The sequence below is a fragment of the Nipponia nippon genome, unplaced genomic scaffold, assembly GCF_047370975.1.
Source record: "Nipponia nippon isolate SJK-2023a ecotype South Korea unplaced genomic scaffold, ASM4737097v1 scaffold_7, whole genome shotgun sequence".
NCBI lineage: Eukaryota > Metazoa > Chordata > Aves > Pelecaniformes > Threskiornithidae > Nipponia > Nipponia nippon.
Window position 1 is genome coordinate 28,040,435 of NW_028262391.1, and position 23,956 is coordinate 28,064,390.

Genomic DNA, 23,956 nt, shown 5'->3' on the forward strand with positions numbered 1-23,956 from the left:
GAAGCATTCAAATCAACTCCTACCTCTTTAAAATGCTGTAAAAGTACTTTAGCCTAGGTTGTGGATTAGTTCCTGGATACTCTTCCAATCCATTTCCTACACTGTTTGTTCCCTTGAGCTGCTAAACTGTTCTCCTGCAGCATGGTTAGCTATATTTAATATACTGATTCTGAATTTAGTCTCAGGGCTAATAAGAAAAGGCCATTAGTGCACTGAAGCTACTGAGTAACTGCAGAATGCAGACTGGCTGTGTTAATGTTGATTAGTATGTTGAAGGTAGGCGAAATCATGGGCCTGGGGTTTTTGGAAAGCAATGCTGCCAAAATTTGACTAGCGCTGGGAGAGCAACTATTGTGTCCCTTTATGAAAATTTTAACAATAATCTGTCCTTGATCTTGATTTCTAGAGGATTTTTTTTTAAGATTTTAATGCTGGTTGTGGCAATACTGCAAGTTGAGAAAAAAACACAGTGTAGCCAGTGGGGGGGGAGGTGGGGGGGAAGTAGGAGTGCTCAGACTTGGGTAACGTGCCTGTGAACACATGGAGACACAATCCTTTCTGACCATCTGGTCATCATTGTCTTGTGGAGTAAACAAACACTGGCAGATTTCTTAAGATAGACGTTCACTTTTTTTTTTTTTTTTTTAACTCAGATAACCCAGAAACATCAGCTCCATGAAGCTTCTTCATATTTACTGGAGAAGAAGGGAGATATCCATGGTGCCTTTCTGGTTATGCTTGAGGTACAGGACACTGAAATCCTGAATGTGGCATTTTTGCCATGCCAGCGTGGCATGACATGCCATCAGCATGATGGTGTGTGTTAAGGTTTCATGTTGTCATTGCTTCTCAATTTGTTTCCACTAGAATCTATGGAAGTATTTAGCTTCTGTCAAATAACAATATGTTGTGTGCAGACTCAGCAGATCAGTATATTTTTCTAGCATGTCTACAAATATCAAGTAGATAATAGATGCTGAAATTTGTTTTTCTTAATCAAAAATCATCTTTCAGCTCCTATTTTCCTTTCCATATTTGGAAAGATGTTTATGCTATGTTAGTCATATTGGGAAAGAAAATGAGGCTAAGCCTCTGTAACCATACCTTTTAAAAACACTTCTGTCAAGATTCTGCAAGTTTACTGTTCTGAGTTCTCTCTTTTGTTTCAGCGATTGCAGAGCAAGTTGCTGATGCTTACACAAGATGATGAAAGTAAGAGTTATCAAGTTAAATTCCATTTTCTGTTAAAAAGAGATAAGCACAAAAATGTAAAGTGCATATATCTGACACCTGGCATAATGAGATCCTCTTTCAGGTTTCTAGGTGTTGTGGTGACATTTTTTAAATTTATATTCACATGGCTGTGGTAGTTACTCTGATGACGCTTCCTTACTCTGTTACTCTGATCTCTAGCAAGATGTGATGGATTTTCATGTGGGGTCATCTGCCCTGTTAGCTCTTTTGATTGTGACTGGTACTCTTACCGGCTTACCAGACACGATTCCTGTGTTAGAATCCATTCAAACTCATTACGGAGCTTTAGCAGGCATTATAAACGAACAGTGATGAGACACATCTGGAAGTATCTTTTTTTGAAGCAAACTTCTCAGAGAAGTAAGAATGTTCTGCCTACAGAAAATGAGTATATGCACAGGTGTGCTGTTCACTAGCCCAAGGGCTCATGGGCACCTAATTAAATGCAGTGCCCATATTTGTTACTTAATTGTATCCTAACCCACAGCTAAGATATTCCTTATTCAATTACATGAAATGTTTTATATGCCCAATTTATTGTGCTATTCAGGAAAAGTGCTAAAAATCAGGACCTGTCTTTGTAATTTAGTTACTTGCTGTAGTGAACAGATTTTAGAAGAAAAGCATGATTTTATTTTGCAGAATGATTGGGAGTTAACATATCTAATGGTTTTTATAATTGCAATTTGGTTTTTTCCCCAAAAAACTTAGGCTCAGCTGAACTCCCCTTGCTAGAAAACATTGAAGATACTTTAATGAAAACAATTGCCCTTTGCCAGAGGAATTCACACAATTTAGACCAGCAACAGCGAGAGGTAAGGTAATAAAAAAAGTATTACTAAAATTAACAAAGGCCTCTGCATCTCCTGAAACTTTCTCTTCACATGCTTCTTCCTTTCCCTGTCTATTGGATACTGATATGTCTCAAGCAGTCATTGTTTTCCTCTGCCTTGTGTTCTTCTTGCCGTGGTTCAGGTTTCAGACCCACAAGAGAGAAATCCTCACTTGTAAGGATGAAGCACAAAATAAAGTGCATATCAGTAGTGGAGAAGCAGATGAGACAACATCCTTTCCCCCATTTTTAGCTCCAGTTGAAATTTTGGCTTGAATGTCAGTTGGGCACTAAAGAAGGCGTAGTAAGGTTTGAGCCAACTTTATGGTGGCACAAAGCTGATGCTGCTGTCACTGTGGCTGCAGAATATTGCTGTTCTGAGTATGTTCACAAATCCTGAATTTAATGTCAGCCTGGTCTTTGAGGGGTGGAGACAACACAGCTTGCCTGAGCTCTTGCGGAGAGAACTGGGTTTGCCTGTCTGCTTGTACTGAGGTTGCATTTCCATTTTGCCAATGTCAGTGACATAGAAGGCATCTTTACTCCTAAGATTATGTATAACTTGCATAACTGAACTCAAAACTGAGAACATTGTTCCCGTGTCTGAGGAGGTGGCATGTCTGGAAGTCAAGAATTCTGTAATTTCTTCTGAGCACTGCCCAGTGTATGAGGTGACCCACTCGGTTTCTTCTCTTAAATGATCTTATTGTGCAACAGATAGCTGCTGTGTTTTATTGAAGAGGTGTCTGCCTGCACACCCTGAGTGCTTATGGCCTGCCTGCCTAATTGGATAGATTTGAGTTAGTGTTGGCTCTCACTCTGGGTCCTGTTCCACCTCATGGAATTGCTTTGTTGACGCCCAAATAAGATTTGACTCTGGTCACCAAATGAAGGACCAGCTTCCCCAGTACAATATTATGTGAATTTTCACAACTCCTGTATACTGCCTGGAGAATTTAGATGCCCCTTTCCTGTTGCTACCTGTTGTGTAAGCAGTCTCTACACCAGAGAGTTTGCATTTCACATGGAGAAGTAGTTGGGGACTGAATGAAGTAAAAGTAGGTTTCTTATGTTGTCACAATTCCAGTAAAGAAACAGGTGACAATGGAGAAGAGGGAGCAACAGGAGTCAAAGGTCTTCTGTGCTCAGACCCCAATGAATAGTACCTTAGTGTAAGATATGAGCAATCTAGACTGCAAGAAGATCCCTAAGTGCTTTGCTCTGAGGTTATTTTAACATGTTTCAGTTCTGTTCCACTGCAGTCATGAGAAATGTAGTTCTGTTCTTCAGAATGTGGAAGTGAGTCTTTGGAAATACACTCTGACATTGGTCACAGCTCATTTTTAGTACTGCCATGTTCTTACTGTTTTTTTTCCTCGCATTCAATTATTTCAGGCCCTCTGGTTTCCCCTGCTGGAGGCTATGATGTCCCCACAAAAATTATCTGGTTCTTCACAGTGTCGATACTCTGAATGTAAGTATTTTGGCCTTTGTGACCCCCAATATTAATCAAAATCTATGTGCTGTCTCTCCTCCTCTACTGAATGACTAGAAGAAAAGCAGTTTTTTTACTCAGTTCCTAAATTCGCTGCTCCTGCAGTAGATCTGAACTGCAGTGGATGTAGGACTGAGCTCAGGTTGGACGTTCGGTAGGCTGCAGCTGCCAGATACTTTCTTTTTAGTCCTGAGTGGAAGAGGAACCCTACCACAGCCTCTGCTCATAAGCTGGTCCCATTGAGGATGGTCTCTGTGAAAAAGCCAAGGTGCACAGCGCATACAAAGGCTTTCTAGGTTGCAAGTAGGTTGCAGTCTGCACTTTGGGAACTTCTGGCATAATACACTGTCATCTTCCATGCCTAGCCTTTTTGAATGCTTATCCCTGCACCTGTCTATTGTCTAAAATCAGTAGAACTTGAATCAGTAGAACTATTGTCTCAAACCAGTAGAACTCGAATACACTAGCTAAATACACTACTGCAGTTCTAGTGCCCTGAATCTGTTGTGGGTGTCAACAGCACATCTTGAAAAGCCTCCCTTTATGGGAGACTTAGGACTAGTTAGAAAGGGGCTTGGATACTGTGGTCTTGGGACAGAATAGTGTCTTTTGGTCCAGTCCAGCCCTGTGCCCCACAGTGATTGTAGTTGTGCGTGGTTAAGGATTGCAACATATTACAAGTAAGTGTGGTGGTGATCGTGCTGTCTGTCCTCCCTCTATTTCTTTCCTTGCGGTGACCATTAGCTGTATCTGGACTCCTGGGGATAGTCTTGAAGAGATCAGTAACCCAAAAATATAAATAACCTCTCTTCCCTCAACTCATCTTTTCCCGTCAATTCAGAATGTCCCCTAGATTATCCATTTTTGGGAGCTAATGCCTGCAGAAAAGTAATCATCTGAAGTGATACCAGAAATGATGAGAGGATAATAGACTTCGATCCTGCATAACTATTTTGTTTTCATTCTTAATGTGCATACTTCCCAAACTGCTCTAACTAGCTAATTATCCCCACAAAGAAGCTGAATTGTTGGGTCCATGCATATCTCAATATTGGCTCTTACTTTGGGGAACTGGGGATCGAGGAACAAGTTTCATACAAAGGTTAATGCTAGGAAGTCTGTGGGACTATAACACGGAGGAGGCATCCAAACTGGTTTTTGGTAGCAGTAGGAAAAGTAAATGACAGTAAATCTCAAAATGTGAATGTTTATTGTAGGTAGGGTGCGGGAGGGGAAGGGAGAGGCATCGTGATATTGAAAACTTTTAAATACACTTTCTGATATAAAAAGCTGTGTGTGCTTAGTGCAAAACGTGCAGAAGAAAAAAAATTAAAACTGTTTTCAAACTAGAAAACAGGAACTGAAATAAAACTCTCTTAATCTGAAGGATTGATCTCTCTTTACTCCTTGAATCCTAATGAACTGCTGGTGGCTTTTATGTTTGATATTTCAGCTTTGAAGAGTTTGACAATGCAAGTGCTGAACAACATGGCTGCATTTATTGCTCTTCCTTCAATCCTGCAGAGAATTCTACAGGTGAGTTTCTGAAGAGAAGAAGCTTTTACCAAGCTGTGCCACTCAGTTATTGCAAAGAGCTGAACACTTCCTGATGTGATAGCAATTTCGATGTCGTTGAAGATCAGATTAGCTAATTGTCTGGTTCAAAGTATTTCAATAAAAGTTCAGTTGGTGAGATATAAGTTGGAAAAGCTGATAGAATGACTTGGAAGACTTGATGCTCTGAGGACACGTGGGAACACATAGACCTGTGAGAAGATAATTGAGGTAATTTCTGCAAACCAAATGAAATATTATCTCAAAGTTTGTAGTTACTTTGAACTGAAACTTAGCAGTTTTAGGGGCAAAGCCACTATGAATTTCTCAAAACTTGGAACTAAATTTGTTGAAAGCCATTTAGGGCAGTTGTGAAAACACTAAAGCAAAGTTTATGGGCTTTGAAGAAAGAGATCAAGACTGGGCCATTTTGATTGATGGTGCAATGTATTATTTGAGAGATGTTTGTTAGTGAGCAGCAAACACCTTGTAGAAGAGCTGATTTCAAAACAGGATCTTGGGTTGAGTGATCAGAAGCAGATATGATTTGTTAATTTGCAAAATAGACAAAAGATGAGATTGGGATTCAATAGCAAACCTTGAGAAATGCAGAAAATGAATTAGAGGATTTGTCTGCATTATGGAGTGGAATGATTGAAGAAAGTGTTGAATTAGTCGTCAGGGTTTCTATTCCAGATGAGAGAAGAAAATGTAGCAAAGGGCTTACAGGCTTCACAGGGTGAACACGCACCTCTAGCAGCCTATTAGTTTGATCTTAATATTATGCACAATCTTGGATTTTGGAAAAAATCATAATTAAAGACAAAGAAAAATGTTGTAAAAGAGTGGATAAAAAGTGTAATCAAATGAAATATCGTTTTATCAAAGGTAGAAAGTGTCAAGCAAACTTAATGCCTCTTCAATAACTTATTTTGTCTAGTTTTAACTGGGGCATTAGATATAATTTCCTATTGAGCTTTGTTTGATGTTTAATGTAGGCAGGAAATGATACAGAAGCTGTGAATGAATAAGTGGGAGGTTGACAGGGGGGCTTTCCTGGGTTATGTTGAGAATTACCAGAATGGGGCAAGAGGCAAACCAGCGGCCACTGTGGAGATAACACAGCCAGGAGGTATTACAGTGTGGAGGAAGATCCGGTTCTCCCTTGGGAAGAACAGAAATTCTTGTTTGCAGTCTTCAAATATTTCATCTCATTTCTGTTCTTACAGACTCTTTTAGCAGAAATAGAAGAACCCTTCTCTAGAGGCTGGCATTCATGTCCTGGAGGCAACCAATGAGTGAAACGTATTTGCCAGTGGTACAGGGAAGTGGTTGGTGTGATGGCACTATTGCAGAGGATAATGGGATGCTTATGGTGCATCAGGTGAAGTACTTTTACTAGGGACAAAAATGTGTAAGGCATTATTTAAAGCAGCATGTGCAGCTCTGGTCACTGGGTTTGGAGGCAGGGGGAAATTGCTCCTGCTCATTCCATTTCCCTTGTCAGCCTTACAAATTCAGTCTGACAAAATAGTGATTTAAAAAGGCAGATGTTTTCGTACAACTAGAGAAAAACATGGGGAGAAATTATGACTTCTTAAAATGCATTCAGAGAGAAGGACTGAATTCCAGGTAAAGAACATTAGTATCAGAACTTCATAAAATAGGAGTAGTAATTGGTACCTTGTAGCTCAGAAACAGGTGTAGGGAAAATAGTGTTGTAAAACTCATTAGAAGATCCTGTGGAAGGGAAGGTGGTATTTATTTACAGGATCTCTAAAAAAGATGACTTTGCCTCTTAACACTCTTATAGATTTCACTTAACACTTTTATAGATTTCATTCGCACTCACGTATTTGCGAACACCTAAGATGTATGGGAATGAGTGATCTTACCTGGATCATTTGTAGGCAGTAGAGTCATTTGTGTCAGCCCCTTACTGCATCTCTGGGGTTCCTCTGATTGATGATGACAGCTTAGGTTTGGACAGCTTAGGTATGTCTTTTAGAAGTTGCTGGCTGTTAGAAGGTGGATTTTTGCCTCTGAATCTCACTTAAGCTTCTGTAAATCATAGGCCAGATTGCTGCACATTTTGTTTTCCCTTGTTTGGAACCTAGGTTTGAAATACGTGTCTGTAGTTGGTTCTCCTGTTTGGCTAGTAGAAAAACAGTGCATGATATTTTGCACACTTGTCATCCTCCTCATGTTAGGACATGGGGTCTTCCACTGATAACTTGTCTCTGCTGGTCTCTTATCAGTCTGCTGCCTTCAGTGCTTGACACCCTCTTCAGCTTTGCAGCTGGGAATGGTGTCCTTTGTTACCAAGACAGACCATTCATTTAACCCTTTGTTCTTGTGCTTAAACCCACACATTTCCATTCAAACGGCGTTTACACCAACTTTTATTTCTGGATTTCTGGGATTGCATTGCTCTAGGTTACTTTTGCTTGTGTGTTTGTAGCTGTGTTGTATTAAACTGTGGCTTCAGGGCTTGCACTGGATGCCTGTGGGAGGTTTTCTTTGGCTTTTATTTTGGTGCACAGCTTGGCCCTTGGAAGAATGTTGCTTTGAATTCAGCTGGGAAGATGATGTCGGCAATGGTGATGAGTATGTCTTACTGCATGGCCATGTCTTTGAGTGCCCAGCTCAAATGTTCAGGGCTTCTGAACCCTTGCCATGTTTGGGATCAGGAAAGAAATTCCCCCTGTGTTAGACAGCAGGGAGCACTGGATTTTTTGCGTCCCTGTCTAGTGTGACCTGTCATCTGCTTCCTTGGATTATCTGGGAATGCCATTTAAGTGCCCTACGGGGAAGAATCACAACATGGCATGCATACATGGTGTTTCCCCAGAACACTCTGTCTCAACAAATTTCTCAGCCAGAAAGATCTCTATTTTGTTAGCCCTGGGTGGGTATTCCTTTTGCAAAGCTGTGTCGTTGCTCTTTGAAGCCATGTAAAGTTCTAAACCCTGGTGCCAAACCGTTCTGCCTTGGGTCTGAGCAATTTGTAGGGCCTTGTTCAAAATGTTATTGATGTGCCACTTTAACTGTGACCATAAATAAATTCTTAAACCAGCTCTGCTAGGCCCTGGAGAACATACAGCCTTTCCCAAGCCCTCAAAATATTTCTGTGAAACACAGAATTATAAGTGGTGCTTGTCTGAAAATGCCCTCAAAATCTGTTCCAACAGAGGTCAAGTCTTGGTGGTAGAGCATAGATGCACTGGAGCTGCAGGTCTGGAAGGTAGAACAAGTAATTAACTGGGGGATTTTTTTGTAAGGTGGATGACATCAATAAACTGAGGTAGATTATCTTGCCTTTTCTGAAAAGGAATTAGTGTATTCCAATTTTCGTGGACTGTTTTTGTTCCTCTTCTGGGCTTAACTACTTACAGATTATACCTTATGCAAATGTTAACTTTGCAACCAAAATGCTTTGCTAAAGGGCACCTTGCAAATGGCTGTGACCAGATTCCACAGCTTTCACAGAAAATAGGTATGTTCCTGGCATCTGCCTATTACAGCATATTGATTCAACTTTATATAATTGAAGTCACATGAAATAACGATTGATATATTTATGTTCTTGCTCATCCTTAATAATGTTGTAAAGTTATTTATTAAATAGGAAGTCTGAAATAACCGTATTAAGAGAGATACTAGAGGAATCCTCTTGAGCATTAAGAAAAATTCCATGTCATTAAGGATGTGAATGCTGTCTGAAGAGGGCTGAAAGGTTGAGTGTTAATTCCCTTACAAAGCTGTAATCCTTCATGAATGTTTTGTAAGTAGATGCAGCTGATGCCTCCTACAAAATGGAGAACTGGAGAAGCTAGAAATTTAAAAGCTACCTGTAGGAACCTCAGAGTGGGGAAGGAAGGAATCTCTAAAAACTGTTCCAGAGTAGAAGCAGAAAGATCTAGAAAGCCTTTGCTTTAATTTTTTCTGTCCCTGCTTAGGGCTCTGCCTATTTTGTTCTTTCCAGTCCTGAAGGTCAATGCTGGGATTAGTTTTACGTACAACAGTTGCTCTGTCCCCTTGCAGATGGGACAAGCTGCAAGTGAATGCGTTTTCCGAGTTCATAGTGCATTTATTAGCACAGTTCTCTAAGCGCTGTTAGCAAAGAAAGTGCTATTTCCTGGACCTGGGAAGAAATTGGAAATGGAGGACACAGAACTGTCTGAAAGGCTGCATGAGCATCTCTGGCTTGCATCTGAATACCTGCCAGCTTTTCCTGATCTGTTTCTTGGTAGCGGCACTGAGCAGTGAGCTTGGCTTTGGCTTACCACGCTGGGCGTCACCACGCCCCCAGGGAAATACCAGCCTGGAAACAGTAGCTGGGATCTGTTCCTGGCTTGGTGCAACTGACTGATGCGCCATCCCATACAGTGTATTTGGAGCATGCATGAAGTCCAAACTGAGGTGAATTTTATACAGTGGAATTAATGAAACATATTCCTCCATAAAAGTAATTGATCCCACAAGGGTCTTGTGACTATAAATTTTGTGGGGCCTGAAACCAGCAAATTGGAAGAAAGCATTATAACTGGCTGGAAAGGTGAAATGACAGCTCTGGATTTCATGCGCAAGGCAGGCAGGCAGCTGCAGCCCGGGCCCGTGAAGCACTGTCTAATGGCTGCCGGCAGGAAACGTGCATGAACGTCACCATTTGCAGTTGACTGCCAGGCTCAGTATAAGGCTTTGCTAGACCACATGCCTCCTCTTTGGAGAAAAGTCCATTCTCTTCCTACCTGCCTTTTTTTAGAGATCATCAAGCATGACTTGAGAAAAAATGAGCAAGTGAAAGTTGGCCCTCAGAGTCACATTCCTCCTCTGCAAAGCTGTAGGTGGCTCTTTCATTTTTCTCTCTTCTTCATGTCTCCCCTTCCTCCTCTATCTCTATCCAGACAAGAAACAAGTTGCTTTGAAAGTCTCTACTTGCAGCTTGGGAAGTTTGAGTTGCTATGTGTAAATGGTTGCATCTGTACAGTTCGTGAGTTACCTATTTGAGTTTCCTTGGCCATATACTTGAGTGCTTTACAAAAGTGAGTAGCTGGTGGATACAAAAATACCTTGCTCTATGTTATGGATCACGTACATGCTGCGTTGAAAGTCCTGAGTTCCCTTTTGCCCTCCATAATTCATATGGTGACTCAGTGTAGTGTACTTTCTATGCTGTTGCTTTTAAATTATGCATGCAGAAAGAAAACTTAGTGTTGTTTGAGGCTGTACTGTTCACCTAGCAAAAAAGTAGCCTCTGCAGCATGTCGAGCTCTTCTGTATATTCCAAATCTACAGCTGGTTTTGACTCAAGTGCTATTACTCAGTGCTGTTTTTATTTAGGCTTGAATTTCTGCCTGTCACATTTCCTCTGAAGACGTGTTTAAAAATTGCCTGACTTGCTTTCTATAGCTGTTTTGGTGATCTCTCTGGGTATCTTGCAGTGTAACTTCCATGCCACTTTAGTCGCCTTTGTCAACTTGCTTTTTCACTCTTGATTCTCCTTTCTCTCCTTCACTCTCAGTCCCAGCATGGAATCAGCCTTGCTCCTACTCCTTTTCTCATTCATCGTATCCAGAGCTTGTTCATCCAGCTCCTTCTGTTCCTGTTTCCACTGTGTCACCATCATTTTTCTACTCTCTAGGTTAGTTTCCTTTTCACATCTTGCCAGTCTATCTATTTTTGCCAATTGTCCATTCTACCAGTCAGCTTCTCTCAACTTCCAGCAGGCTTCCCCCAGTATCCTTCCACTGCCACCCAGCAGGGCAAAATGCTTTTTCCCAGGTCCAGTTCAACGACTGTCTGTCAGCCTTTGGGATTGTGTGTTACACGAAGACAAATTCCCCTGATCCTCTTTTGAGGCGTTCCTGAATAGACTTGTTCTGATTATAGGCATGCGTGTGCCTCGCCGGTGCCAGTTTGGGGTGGAGAGGGCACAGCCTTGCTCTTTTGCAGATCAGACTGTCTGGAGCACAGAGGCAGAACTGAAGCTGGGCTGCACAGTGTGGATCACACCACTGCAGTAGCCAGTAGTAGATCCTGCTACTAACCCGGCTCCTCTTCCTTGCTTCCCATTTATGTTAAAGAAACAAAGACTGGCTGCATCCCAGCTGGTTAGCCAACAGCTTGCAGGGCATCTTCTTTAGTGAAATATCACTGTGTTGCATCCTAGTCTGACCTTGCTGCTGCTGCAAAGACAAGTAGGAGAAAGTTGTGTTCCTGGCATGTGTGTGCTGGAAGTGGTGCCATGTTGCATGTTGGTAGGGGACAGGGCACCTCTGCAACCTGCATGGAGAGGTCTGTCAGGGTCAGTTCTGCCCAGCAGACACTAGTGCTGGTGGCTGATAGCGCTTGTGGCCACTAGGAGCTGTCAGCCAACTCTCACCATGCTGCTTCATGGGCAGAGGTATTTCCTGGCATGGTCCAGTCTGCCCATGAGCAGGAGCCTGCTCTCTTGTTGTGCAACAGGGAGGCAGGAGGGAAGGGTGTTGCAGAAGTCTCTCCTCTCTTCCAGTGCTTTGCCCATCTCTGCCTGTTTGAGAGGCTGTGCGCTGTCATGGAGAGCAGCTCCCAAAGGGCTCCTTGCTAAGCTCACCCCAGACCAGGGTTCCTGTCCTGCACTGAGCGATGCTTCAGAGGGTGCCAGGGTGGCTGTGGAGGAGAAGGGGAGGTTTGGTTTGGAGCGGGCCTAAGGAAGGTGGTTGAGATGTACCAGGGCGATGACTTGTATCACAACCCTTCGCTTGGGCTGCTGGGACATGGAAATAAAGCTGCTCAGGGCATGTGGAAATCATCCCTGCAGCAACAGAAGAGCCTGCCAGGCCCCTGTTCCCTAGGTGATGTTCTGTCATCTGGGATGTGAGACCAGTGTTGCCCAGGATTCCTGCATACTGCACAGGATTGCCCAGGATCCCTGCATACTGCTGTGCAGCTGCACAGCCCACAGGATCTCTGTGCTTGCAACCTGCAGCTGAGGGCATGTTGAATGAGCTTGGGGGTGACCTGTGGATGCACAGAGACTGAGGAGTGAATGAATTACCCTCTGACCTGGGCAAAAGCACGCTGGCAGCGTGGGGCCTGGAGCCCTGCAGGCAGCCCAGGAGCTCGCTGACCAGCAGACACCCGTAGCAGTCGGTGTCAAGCGGCAGCACAGACAGAGTTGATACCTCCTGTGTTGCTGCAGGGTATTTTCTGCTGTTTTCTTCGATATTCCTCAAATGTGCTCTCTAGTCAGCTCTTGCATTTCCTGAATGAAGTCTCCAAGGTCACATTTGAAGTCTTTTGACCCAAGCACAGTAATTAGTATTGATGTTGTCATCTACTCGGTTTTGCTAATTACCAATTTTCCCATCAATACATAGGATTATTTTGCTGTCCTTGTGCATGTACAGCATCTTTAAATCTGGAGTCATAACTTGCGTTTGCGATGCCAATCTGAAGGAAGAAAAAATGATTAAAAAAAAGCCAGAATGGTCATATCCTGTGATTCAGCTGTAGCTTTTCATTTCTTCATACAGGATCCAGTTTATGGAAAAGGGAAACTTGGAGAAATTCAAGGACTTGTCCTGGGAATGCTGGACACTTTTAACTATGAACAAGTAAGTTGCATGCATTTCTGTTCTGTCCACTGCTGTATACAGGGATTACTTTTAGCTATCTAGCCTACTACTCTCTCATTTGCCATTTCTCTCTGCAGGGCAAAGTAAATGGACATGCAAGTTATTTATATTTGTGTGATTGGGGGAAGGGAAATGAGTTTGTATTGCTCACAGACAGATTGCAAGTGAAGGGACTGGCAGGTACATGGTGATGTGAACACTGCTGTAGTTCAGTTTTATGTTAAATGTACCGGAAGGATAAACATCTGCTTTTTCTCCAGCTCATCCTGCAGTTAGGGATTCAAAGGCACAAAACCAGTATGTTTTTCTTTTTACGGGGTTTTAAATAACTGCCTTTTAAATTAGTCTGTTTTGCCACTTCCCAATGGTAATGCTGCACTTCCTTTGTCACCTGATGAGATTTCATCTTTATCTCACTCCTGCCTTTCTCTGTCCAGTCTCAAATCCCAGGCAGCCTCCAAACTTCAACAGTTTCTAAAACTCATTTTCCCCAAAACAGAATGCGTAGTCTTCCTCCAAACTCACCCTCCCTCGTTCTGCCTACTGTATTGCACTACCATTGCAGCTACTGCTCAGACCTCCGTGCAGCAGCATCCAATTTAAAACTAAAATGGGAAATAGCTTTCCTGTAGAGGGCTGAACATAAAGAGCCATTATCTCTTTTGGGTTTTTGGTAAAGGTCTGCTCTGAGCAGCACAGGTCCTCTGTCATTGCCTGGCAGTTTTTTGGTACAGGCTGGAGGTTACATTTGGACTAGGCCAGATGTGAACCACTGGTGCAACCTCTGCAGCCTTTTGTGAGTTGCTGCTACAGAGCATCGATAAATCACGGACCAGAGCACCTATGCCTGATACCTGTTGTTGCTGAAAGAAGCATTGACTGCTAAAAACTAGGGGTATTTTGCTTTTTGCTCTTCAGAAATGGAAATCTCAGTTGGGAAGAACTAGCAGATGAGAAGCTCAGGGGTTTTTTGTATTTTAAGTGCGATAGTGCATTTGGGCTTCGATTTTTATCAGTATGTTTCTCCTAAAATGGGAGACGTAAGCAGTAGCTTACCGGGTAGAGGGAAGAAAGAGGGATCTGGTATGGAAGATGACAGAATGAGCCTACCACGTCTCTTCTAATGTTCTTTGACAAAAATCAATAAAGGACTTACCTATTTAAGAGTGAAAAGGTACTGCCTCCATTAACATATGATGAAAGGATAAGTATTTTGAGGGCCGTGGCTAGAAAACATATAAAGAGAAGCAATTTTGTTGGAATGGTTTTGCTCTTAGTAATCTGCTAAGCTGCTTGTTATGAAGAATTGATCAGTATGGAGTTTCTGCAGTCTGGAGATGAGAAAATGACCTAGTTATTCTGTATATTGTCCTCTACACAGACCCTTTTAGAGACAACTACGAATCTTTTAAACCATGATCTCCACTGGTCCCTGTGTAACCTAAGAGCTTCTGTCACTAGAGGGCTTACCCCAAAGCAGGATTATTGCTGCATTTGTCTACAGCAGTACAAAAGAAGGCAAGAAACTGCTGACGAAATCATTGTTTTCAGGTAAAGTTAAGGGGTAGGGTCGCAGCTGTGATCATGTTAGTAGTTTTAAAAGGGAAAAAAAGAAAAAACAATGCTACCGGTCTTTGACTCGCACAAGTAATCATATGTATTCCTGTGAGCATGTATCCCTGCTCCCTTGCACTGTAAAAGGGCTGGCTAATCAAACCCATCAGAGCCAGCCTTCTTTGCATGCAGCCAGCTCTGTCTCGGCTGGAAAGAATTGCCTTACAGTTCTGTGAGAGCTGTTCAGTTAGCTGTCAGTTTATCTGTCATCTCGCCCAGCAATGCAGTTTGTGCAGCTGCAGCACCCTGGATTCATTTGCCTGTATTTGTACATCTCGGATCTACTGCAGCCCTGACTACGTACTCTGTTGGCATCTCCGATATTCCTGTCTGAGACCAGGTGGCTGTAAAATAAGACAAGATCATTATTACCTTAGTATTATGATCTGTAGCTGTATCAGCAAATAGGCATCTACTGTTATTTTTGCAAGTCTAGAAATACTACAGGAGGGTGTGGAGGTACAAAGGGAGTGTATATACTGCTGATCTGTATTTACAGATAAGCAGCCTTGTTTTCCATTTCCCCTCCAAAGTGTAGAGCTGTCAGGCTGTGTTACCCTGCTTTCAAGCACCTAGCAGAGTTCTCTTCTCTTTACAGCTGTGGCCACTTGTACCATTCACTGTGTCTGCTGAGTAAAGAGTGTGGGATGGTAACCAAAGGCCTGATGAGGTGGATGTGCTATAAATGCAACTCAAGTAACAAGGGAGGAAAACTGAGTGAGAACTTCTCGGAGCTAAAAAAAGGAAGTGGAGCATCCTTGGCACAGGTAAGGTTTGTGAGGCGGCTTCTCTTCAAGTAAACTTCAAGCAGTGGTTATAGACTTCAACGCTTTGTTCTCATGTCTGTCTGCTTCCAGACAAGCCCATGATCAGTAACCGTCAAACAGTATCAGCAGCTAACTAGTCACGTTTATGAATGTCATTTTGTTTTGGCGTGGGTATACAGAGCTGTGGAAGTTACAGAAATGTGTTCATCCAGAAGGTCTGGGAACTGCTAGCCAGTGTGAGGGGAAGCTGGATGTTTGCAGCTGATTGCCTCCTGGATGCATCTACTGCTTTGTCTTGTTTGTGAGAGCCTGGGACAGGTCACTGGGGACAGTTCCTTTCAAAATATTTTTAGGTGTGTTTTATGTAAAACTTGTATTAAAAGCTGGCATGTTCCTTGTGGCTGGATGGTGGAGCCTCCGTTCTACCTTCCTAACAGATAACCTGGCTTTGGGTAAAAGATCTGGAATTGATTTGACTCGCTAAGTGCTTGCACAATGTTTTAAGAAGCTTGTGTGTAAACAAGACTGATGCAGCTGGATTTGGGTGAGAGAACAGATAATTAGTTTGTATTTGTTGTCAGTATGTGTGTGCAAGAAGTTCCACCGTCCCTAATTCAAACAGAAGTCCAGTCTCCATATGCATGCTTCTGTCTTTTCCCTGGCAAGATACTGTGGATTGTAAGCAAAAATGGCAGGTAGCTTGTTGGGATGTCTTTTAGGGATATTGCACCACGGGGACCTGAACTCCGCTGCCCCGTGTTCCAGTGAAGGTGGTCACTGATGAGGGTTCGTTCCTAAATGCCTCAAGATACTTTGTGCGTTTGTCACCACACAGACGCGTGCAAAGCAACATTTTTCCACTTCTGAAACCGAAGTAATTCAATCTTGGAGTATGTTTTTATAGTAGCACTTTAGTTTTCTTCTAGCAGATTATTTCAATTTCTGCCAAATCAATTCTGATCAAAAGATAGCTAACAGCATTAGTCAACTTCCATCAGCTTCTGTATTAACAAAAAAAGAAGCTTCCTGCTTGAAGGGAGACTTGGGGGAAAAGTAATCTCTGAGGAATGTATGGAGCACAATGCAATCTTTGCAGTCAAATTGTGTTAGTTTCTTATACAGTGACAGAAAGAAAAGCTTTCCCAGGAGACTGTAAATCAACTGTGGTCCAAACAGTCTGCTTAGAAATGCTCGTCATTTTGTGTACCATCCTGGTACAGTGAAATATGGATACTGGCTCTAAAGTTAGGCAGATTCAGCAGCCCCATATTTTACCCTCTACACTTCTGCTCCAAAGGACTGTGTGCAAATGGGTGTGACCAACCAGGTTTAACTTTAAAAGCTAAAGGCAAAATTAAGTACTAAAGCTACATTCATCATTAAAGTGCCTGACATTTTATACCAGTGCCTTATAATTTGGTTATCGCTGGATTTCTCATCGGCTTGTCAGTCAGAGAACCCCTGTGTCTCCCCTTTACTACCGGTCCGGACATACCCCGTAGCACAATGAAGCAGAAAATGCTCCAGATGACATGGGAATGATCAGAGCAGGGAGGAGAAGATAACTTCCCTTTATTTAACTGATCCGCCTGTAAAAGTGAGGGGCTGGCTGGGAGTCAGGGTGTAAAGGGAGACATGGAGAGACTGGATGGAGAAGAAAAGGGGTTACAAGATGGACCATCTAGCGCTAGCTAGAAAATGCCCATGCCAGACCATCTGAGAGTGCTGGATGCTTCCCTGCTGTCTGTCATGTGCTCTTGGCAGAGAAGCCCATCGCTCCCTGCTCTGCGCACAGCCGGCCCAGCAGAGCTTGGCTCTGGCTCCTCAGAGCCCAAGCACTGCTTCAAGCCCCCCCGCCTCCTCCTCCTGATGTCCCAGATCCTCTCCAAGTTTGTGATGTTCCTCATGTATTTAAATTATAATATTTAACTGTTGTACTCGCATGTGATTAAACTGTTGCGCAGTCAGATCTTTAAAAAGCTGAATATATTTAGACTTGGCAAAAGACTGTAAAATCTCTAGCTTCTCCAGGAAGTTTGTTTGCTTAACAATTGCTGCTCAGTAGCATTAATTAACCCTGTGAGGTAATGATTCATCTGGCCAGGCAGTAGTCTGAGTTACAGAACAGACTTTTACTTCTGGGGCAAGTGCTGGGAATGCAAAGTGGAAGAGACGGATGTGCGTATTGCCTGGCTAGGCTGCAGCCAAAAGCAGAAGGGCGAGGGGGGGTACCTGGAGCACAGAAGCGCTTGCTGGAGGCAGGCTGGTGCACGCCAGTATGGCAGGGTTTGGTCTTGTGCAGCCTCAAGTAAATTTAAGAGAATTAAGCATGAAAACAGCTAAGCTCCCCACGCTTGTTTTGACATGACACTGGTCTGTGAAGAATTTTGAGGTCTGTTTGAAAGGTGCATTTTCTACAGTAGCCTGGTGGATGTTGCACAATGCTGGAGAGAGGAGGTGCAGGCAAGCAAAGGGATTGAAGGAAAGGGGAAACTTGCAGGGCTCCCCCCACCCTGAGCCACACTCGTGTTCCCAAGGGTCCTTCTCAGCCTGGGTCCAAGGTAGCAGCGGTCACTGGTCTCTGGTGCCACCCCAGGCACCGAAGGGATTTATTTCTGTTTGTCACAAGGTTTGTTCAGCCTTTTGGTGCTGCAGTTCTTTGGTGAAGGGCTTCTCTGAATCCCCTCTCAACTCCGCTGGCACTGGGCAGACCCAGAGGTCTGTGTTGGTCAAGCTGCTCTTGCTTCCACAGCTGGTGTTTCTGCAAACAATGAACGGGAAATCCGGGAGGGAGGTTACACCCACACGGTTGTGCTTCCAGCCCTGCCTTCCCTAGGCCTCGGAGAGCCAGCTCCGAGGTGTCTGGGACATTTTGCATATAGATCTGTGGGAGGGTATTTCTTTGCAACCACTTTGAAGACCCTGAAAGCTTAGTCTGTCTCTTGGCAAAATCTAATGTGTGTTTTTTTCCATAGTGAAATCCTCAATTTAGGTATGTATTTTCTTAGCAAGCCTTGAATTAGGAATAGATTCATACTGAGAAATGCCACTGAGCATCTGGAGTGCATTTCATAGTACCAATTCTGCTCTGTTGAAACAAAGACTGTCAGTTTGAATTTTGCAACGTTGTTGAGATTTAAATGTGAAACGACAGCCCAACAGACAGTGTTTTCTCTGTCCCTGCGTTGCATGCATGACTTCTGTAGCAATTGCCTTGAAACTGGGGGAGGTGGAGAGATGCCACAAGCCAGCACTGAACCTGAACTGTTATAGCTCTTATTTAAATGGAGCCTTGCTGTAATGAGGGCTTGAGACATTCTGCCCCAGCGAAGGGGAATAGCGAGAGGAGGGCAAAGGGGCTTTTCCTCTGGTTTTGCTACCAAAAGTTTGTGCTTTCTGTGTTATCCCCTAAACCTTGCTGACTTCCCAAGGGTAATCTTCTGTGTCTAAACTGATCATCTTTCCTGTCCTCCTTACCTTATATTGTACCATAAATGAGTGTTAAAAGAAATGAAAGCTTGTGTGTTTGTAGTGGTTTTTTAACCTGATTTAAAACATGCAATGCTTTTTTGCATTGTGGTGTTTGAAGTTAACTGAGGCATATTAGGTGAAAGCACAGTAGCTAGGCTTCTGCCTAAATACATACGTGAAATAGTCCTGATATCTTAGTCATTGATCTCCAAAACTGATTTGCCGTGTTACAGCAAGCTAGTTTGCGTTTCCCATTTATTCTGCCAGCCTACATACTAGGGATCGGGGAGAGGAACACAGTCTTGGCTCTTGGGCCATAAGCTCTGCAGAAAACACCGTCAACCCCTAAGCTGACATGCTCTGGTTATCCCATGTTTGAGAATGCGCGTGAGTTCTAAGGACACCATTGTTAGAGCTGTTCAGATGGCAAATATGTTTTATTCAGGAGTTTAATCCTGTCAAGTCACGCCGGGATGGACAACGACTGTGATCCGTAGTTAATCCAGTTTGTCAGACTCTACTTTTGAGCTCTGTTCTGCAGCCTGCCACCAGCGTCCCTCTTTGGAACTCAGCCTTCCATCCAACTCAGAGCTTCTTGACCAACCTCCACCTGTGAGGTGTTGGTACCATACTGTATCACTTAACTGAGGTGTTAAACATCCCTCTGCAGCATGTCTGTGTGCTTTCTATTGGGTAAGAAGGCTTAGGATATTTTTTTTGCCAATACTTATTTTAGAGCTAGACAAATGTTACATGACCTCCATCAATCAGTAGACAGAGCCGATTTTACTGTTTTCAGTGTAATGGTGACCATCAGTTATTAGCTTGACTCCCAGCAATATCAAAATTTTCCAAGGGCTTTATAACTTTGAAAATATCCAGGTATGATTTTTTTTTTCCCAAAAAACCCCCACCAAGCAGATAATTAGCATTTTATACAGTTACAAGATTGTGCATTCTCCTCTGTAGAGAATATTCCCACATACATATTAACTGAGCAAATGCCCAGTCCTTTAGCTTTGGAGTTGGTTTTGGTGGTAGATTCCTTAACTTCTTCAACAATGTGTAGGAAATCCATGTGAGGAAGGAACTGGCGACACTTTGTACCATTGGCTTCACATCAGCAGAACATCTGTGTTTTGAGATTTCTTGTAATATATTGGAAACAAAAGCGATTTAGCTAGAAGAAAACCCAGTGTGGGAGTCTGAACTAGCAGCTACAGGAGGACTGGCACTAAAGCTAAAACTGAAAATAAAATACAAATTTAAAAACACTAATTTCAAAAACATAATTATCCTTTAGCAGCTTTTAAATCAAAATTGACAATTTTCTTGGACTTTTCGTAGGTCAGTTTGTTCTGTTGGGGTTTTATTTGAGAAAATCAGACTGAATTATAATTGTTTCCCCTGGCCTTCATGTATAGCAATCTGTAGCCTGGCAGAAGTTTCCTCTTAGAGCCTGCAATCCAAAGTCTCGCACTCGAGGACCCGTGAGAGGCTAACGCGAAGCAAAGATGGCTGACTTTCAGACTGCCTGAAGCAAAGACCAGTGAGACTGGTCTGTGCTCCTAGGATCACCTGGGGAAGTATTGTGCTCTGGTTAAGAGAAAAGATGGCAAAATTTCAGTGGGTAATCTTTGCTTTACTTTACATCTGAATTTCAAAGAAACTATTCCTATGGTTTGATGAAAATTTCCTGCCTTTTAATAAAACATTTCATATCTAGGAGGATCTGAAGAACACACTCATTTAAATACGGTGGCAGATGCTGGGCTGTTGCAACCTGTACAAACTGCATCAGTCCCTGTTGCCAATAGTTACGTGGAGTTAAGCACAGTGCTTGACAGTCTTAGATCTGTTCTTCAAGGAACCGGCACAGCTCATTACATACATCTTCATTGTGAAATTGCAAGCTTTCAGTCTGTCTTCACGGGTCTGCCTTGGAGCACAGGCAGGAAAGAAAGCGTGTGACTTTCCGTCTGCTAGGAGAGGCTGCTTTTCCAGACCCAGCACCGGCTGGAGAGTCAGTGCGCTGCATTGCCAGTAACCTCTGCCTGGAGTGCTGTGCTTGCTGCTGCTGCTGTTGGAGGGGGTGATTGCTGCTCCCCTCTGTGGTTGTTTGTACTCATTCCAAGCTGAGAAATAACCAAAAGGCCAAAGGGTTAAGAAGGGTGCAGATGACTCCTTTCTTCTGATGTTCCTCTGAAGGAGGGGAACAAAATAAATAGAAGCTGAGGTTTTGGTTCAGTTTGTAGTAGTCTCCAGATGGGACGGCGTGAGAGGGAATTATGGCTGGTTCAGTGGTGTTTGCTGTAGCCGAGGGCGTCACTGGCTGTTCTGGAGGGTGGCTTTCAGAAATGCAGGTGGCAGATGAGCATCTCTCTCTTGTGAACCCCTTAAATGGAAAGCTGCAGTTTCCATGTCCCGCCTCCCTCCCCATGCCTTTTACCCTCATGTTGCACAATGAAAACAGTATGTTTTGTTGGTTTATATGTGAATTGAGCATACACAGGCTTGGGCAGCTGCAGCTGAGCTCCCAGGACCAGACTTTTTCTTAAGCACATTATAAACTTCCCTTGTGAACAGCAGTAACAGATTGCTGCATGGGTGTCAGGAGCTATGAAGGGGACAGATAGCAGAGGCGTCTGCTTGGATTTTTCTAAGGTTTGGGGTTACATTGTCAATAAGCCTCTGGCAGGAGGGGTCACTAATCCTTCTTACACCAAGTAGGACTTCTTCCTTCTTCTGCATGTCTTTACCTTCCCTTTCTTTTCCCAGACATTGAGAGAACACCGCACCTCTTGTGTCTTCTGGGGTTGGCTCTTGTGCGATGCTGTTTAACAGCATCTTAGCTCATGTTTAGAAAATGAATTATTTGCTTTCACGCATGATGCTTCTGTCGTCTTGGGTTCAGGCACTGAACTGAGATCAGCCTGAGCACAGGCCTGTTGTGCATCATCTTTATGTAATGTTTAATCCATGTGCTGCCATGCTTCCCTCGAAGCCTGCTACATTATGAATAAATCTCTCATCTGCTGGGCCATAGTGTCCAGTGAGGACATGTGGGGTTTGTATTTATCTAATTAATCCTGAACAGCATTATTGCTCCTTTGGCTGAAGGCATCAGCGGAAGTCCAAGGGAATATTCCAGCAGTGCCTGGTGTAAGCACGAACTGCTAAACAGACCAGCTAGCAGAGGGAGAATGGAGGTATGCCAGTGTGTTTCTAGATATTTAATACAGACAGTTCTTCCTCCTCTCTCATCAGTCACTGCAGTATTTCACGTTGCAGCAGCAGTGAGTCTATTAGAGCACAAATAAGCCTGTCCTCTCCCTTGCCTTGAGTGGGAGGTTTGCTCCTTAAGTTCAGCTAGGTTCAACTGGAAATAAGAGACATCTGCCTTTCCCGTTCTGCTCCTGAAGAGATCAGAGGACAGAGCTGTAGCACAGACCTGTGTGACAGATTGCTTCTGCTGTAGCAGTGCTGAGGGAGGGCTGCTCTGCGACGAGCTTTGGTGAGTCAGTGCTTCTGTTTACTTGCAGACAGCAGGTCCTGGTTTGCCTGCCACTGCCAGCCCCAGTGGTGCCGGCTGCCGCTGCATCCAAACAGGAGCAGGCAGGGCCTGGCCTGCTGCCAGGGGTTTCACTCCTGTGCGTGCTAGCAGAGGTAACTGGTGAAACACTGTGGAGGCTGGTCTTGAAGCAGCACGTTCTGCTGCCGTAGCGCAGCTACAGTGGTTCTGGGACTTCCTCCCAGCAAAGGTTTGCCCACTTGCCGCATTGCCCAGAGTGACTTGCAAGACTCCATTTCCACCTCCGCAGCGATCGGCCGGTCTGCGTCTGTCCCGTAGCAGTGGTGCATTACTCTGCAGTAGCTCTGCAGAGGTCTGCAGCAGCACGCTTTTGTTCTACGAGGGATGTCCTAAGCTTTTCTGAAGTTCATTAACAATTTTGTAATGTTAGTGTCATTCTAGTGACTTTGGGTCAGAGCAGCTGCCTGCCTGGCTCTCTTTTTGGTTGATTGTTCCAGGTTCCTGGGAGTACCATGAAAGCAGCAGGTCCTTATCCTGCGAAGGGAAGTAGATTTACTTAGTTTTACGTTAATTGGCTCAGCTCTCATTAAAAAACTGAATTTGGGTACCTTTTTGTAAGGCTACTTGAGCCATGGTGAAGTAAGTGTCCAGCTGCAGGGGAGGAATGGCAGAAGGTGGGCTTGGTGTCCATTGCCTGTGGATTCGGCTCTGTAAATGAGTGAGGCAGGTGTTGCTTTTGTTCCCAGGAACCCTGAAACCTTCCCCAGGACTTCTGGCCACATCTTCCCTGTGTTATGGAGCAGCCCCCTGGGGTAATGTGGTGCTCTGCTGCTCTAACTGATGTAGCAATATCTTTTGTGGAGGGTATGGCTCTGAGAGGCAGCACTTAGATGGATCTCTTGGCGTGATATTAATGGTGCCTCTGCTTACAACTGCTGTATGATCTGCTTTGCTTAGGCACTAGCTGATGATGGATTTTGTAGCTGTTAAATTAAAGATAATTGCAGGCTTAGGAGGGCTGTGTGGTGACTACCAGAGGGGGGTGGAATATGTGCAAGCAAAATGTGCAATGGAGATTAGCATTATAGTGGTGGGATCTATGAGAACTGTAAAACAAAACGGAACCTTTCTTCTCTTTGCTGGCCCAGATCCTCAAGGGGATAAATTGCCTCTCTTGGGTTCTGTGTCTAGTCTGAGGCCTTTCCGAAGGGGTGTAAGGATTTGGCTGGAAATGGCTTGGAGGTGCCGAACTGCTTCGTACTGATCTAGACAATAACGAGCTGGCTGGCCCTGCAGTAGCACTGGAGGCAGAAGCTGTGTTGCGGCGTGAGCGAGTGAGCCAAGTAGATTCCACTAATGCCTGAGTGCTGATGCTGGACTCTGAGGGCCTCCCTGTAGCTCTTGAATGAAAACATGCCTTTAGTGACACGGTTAAAAAAGGAAAAGGCCTGACAGCAGTTGTTTCCATGACAACAGAAAGAATTGCCTGCAATATTTCAGCTCATCAGCCTGGAGAACAGTCTGATTGATAGTTACATACACGTGGTAGAGAGATAGCAGAAGAGGGGAGGCCAATTATATTGCATTTTCCTTGTCCTTGAATGCCTGTGGCCACAGCAACTGTGGAGGGCAGTTTTTCCTTGCTTTTTGTCATTTTTTTCCAAGTGAGAATGACCTGCATGTCCCTTGGAAGCGTCTGTACAACCTGCCAGCTGCGGATATGTGACCCTCACTGTCATAGGCTCTCTGGTTCAAAGCCTGTGCTGTGTGTGCAGGGAATATGGACATTTGGCTCCTTGACTGGGGATTAGCAAATAG

The 23,956-nt window shown here is 43.8% G+C and overlaps 1 protein-coding gene across 3 annotated transcripts in view; it reads left to right on the top strand.

Moving 5' to 3' along the window:
- VPS8 (VPS8 subunit of CORVET complex) overlaps window positions 1-23,956 on the top strand; it is an 89,866-nt gene that overhangs the window by 61,539 nt on the left and 4,371 nt on the right. For all 3 annotated transcript variants that reach the window (XM_087740038.1, XM_087740039.1, XM_087740040.1), the window contains 8 exons: window positions 654-743; window positions 1,170-1,212; window positions 1,966-2,069; window positions 3,482-3,560; window positions 5,035-5,117; window positions 12,653-12,733; window positions 14,136-14,305; window positions 14,967-15,135. In XM_087740038.1, coding sequence (XP_087596164.1) covers window positions 654-743; window positions 1,170-1,212; window positions 1,966-2,069; window positions 3,482-3,560; window positions 5,035-5,117; window positions 12,653-12,733; window positions 14,136-14,305; window positions 14,967-15,135 — 819 coding nt within the window. The remainder of the gene's footprint in view (window positions 1-653; window positions 744-1,169; window positions 1,213-1,965; window positions 2,070-3,481; window positions 3,561-5,034; window positions 5,118-12,652; window positions 12,734-14,135; window positions 14,306-14,966; window positions 15,136-23,956) is intronic.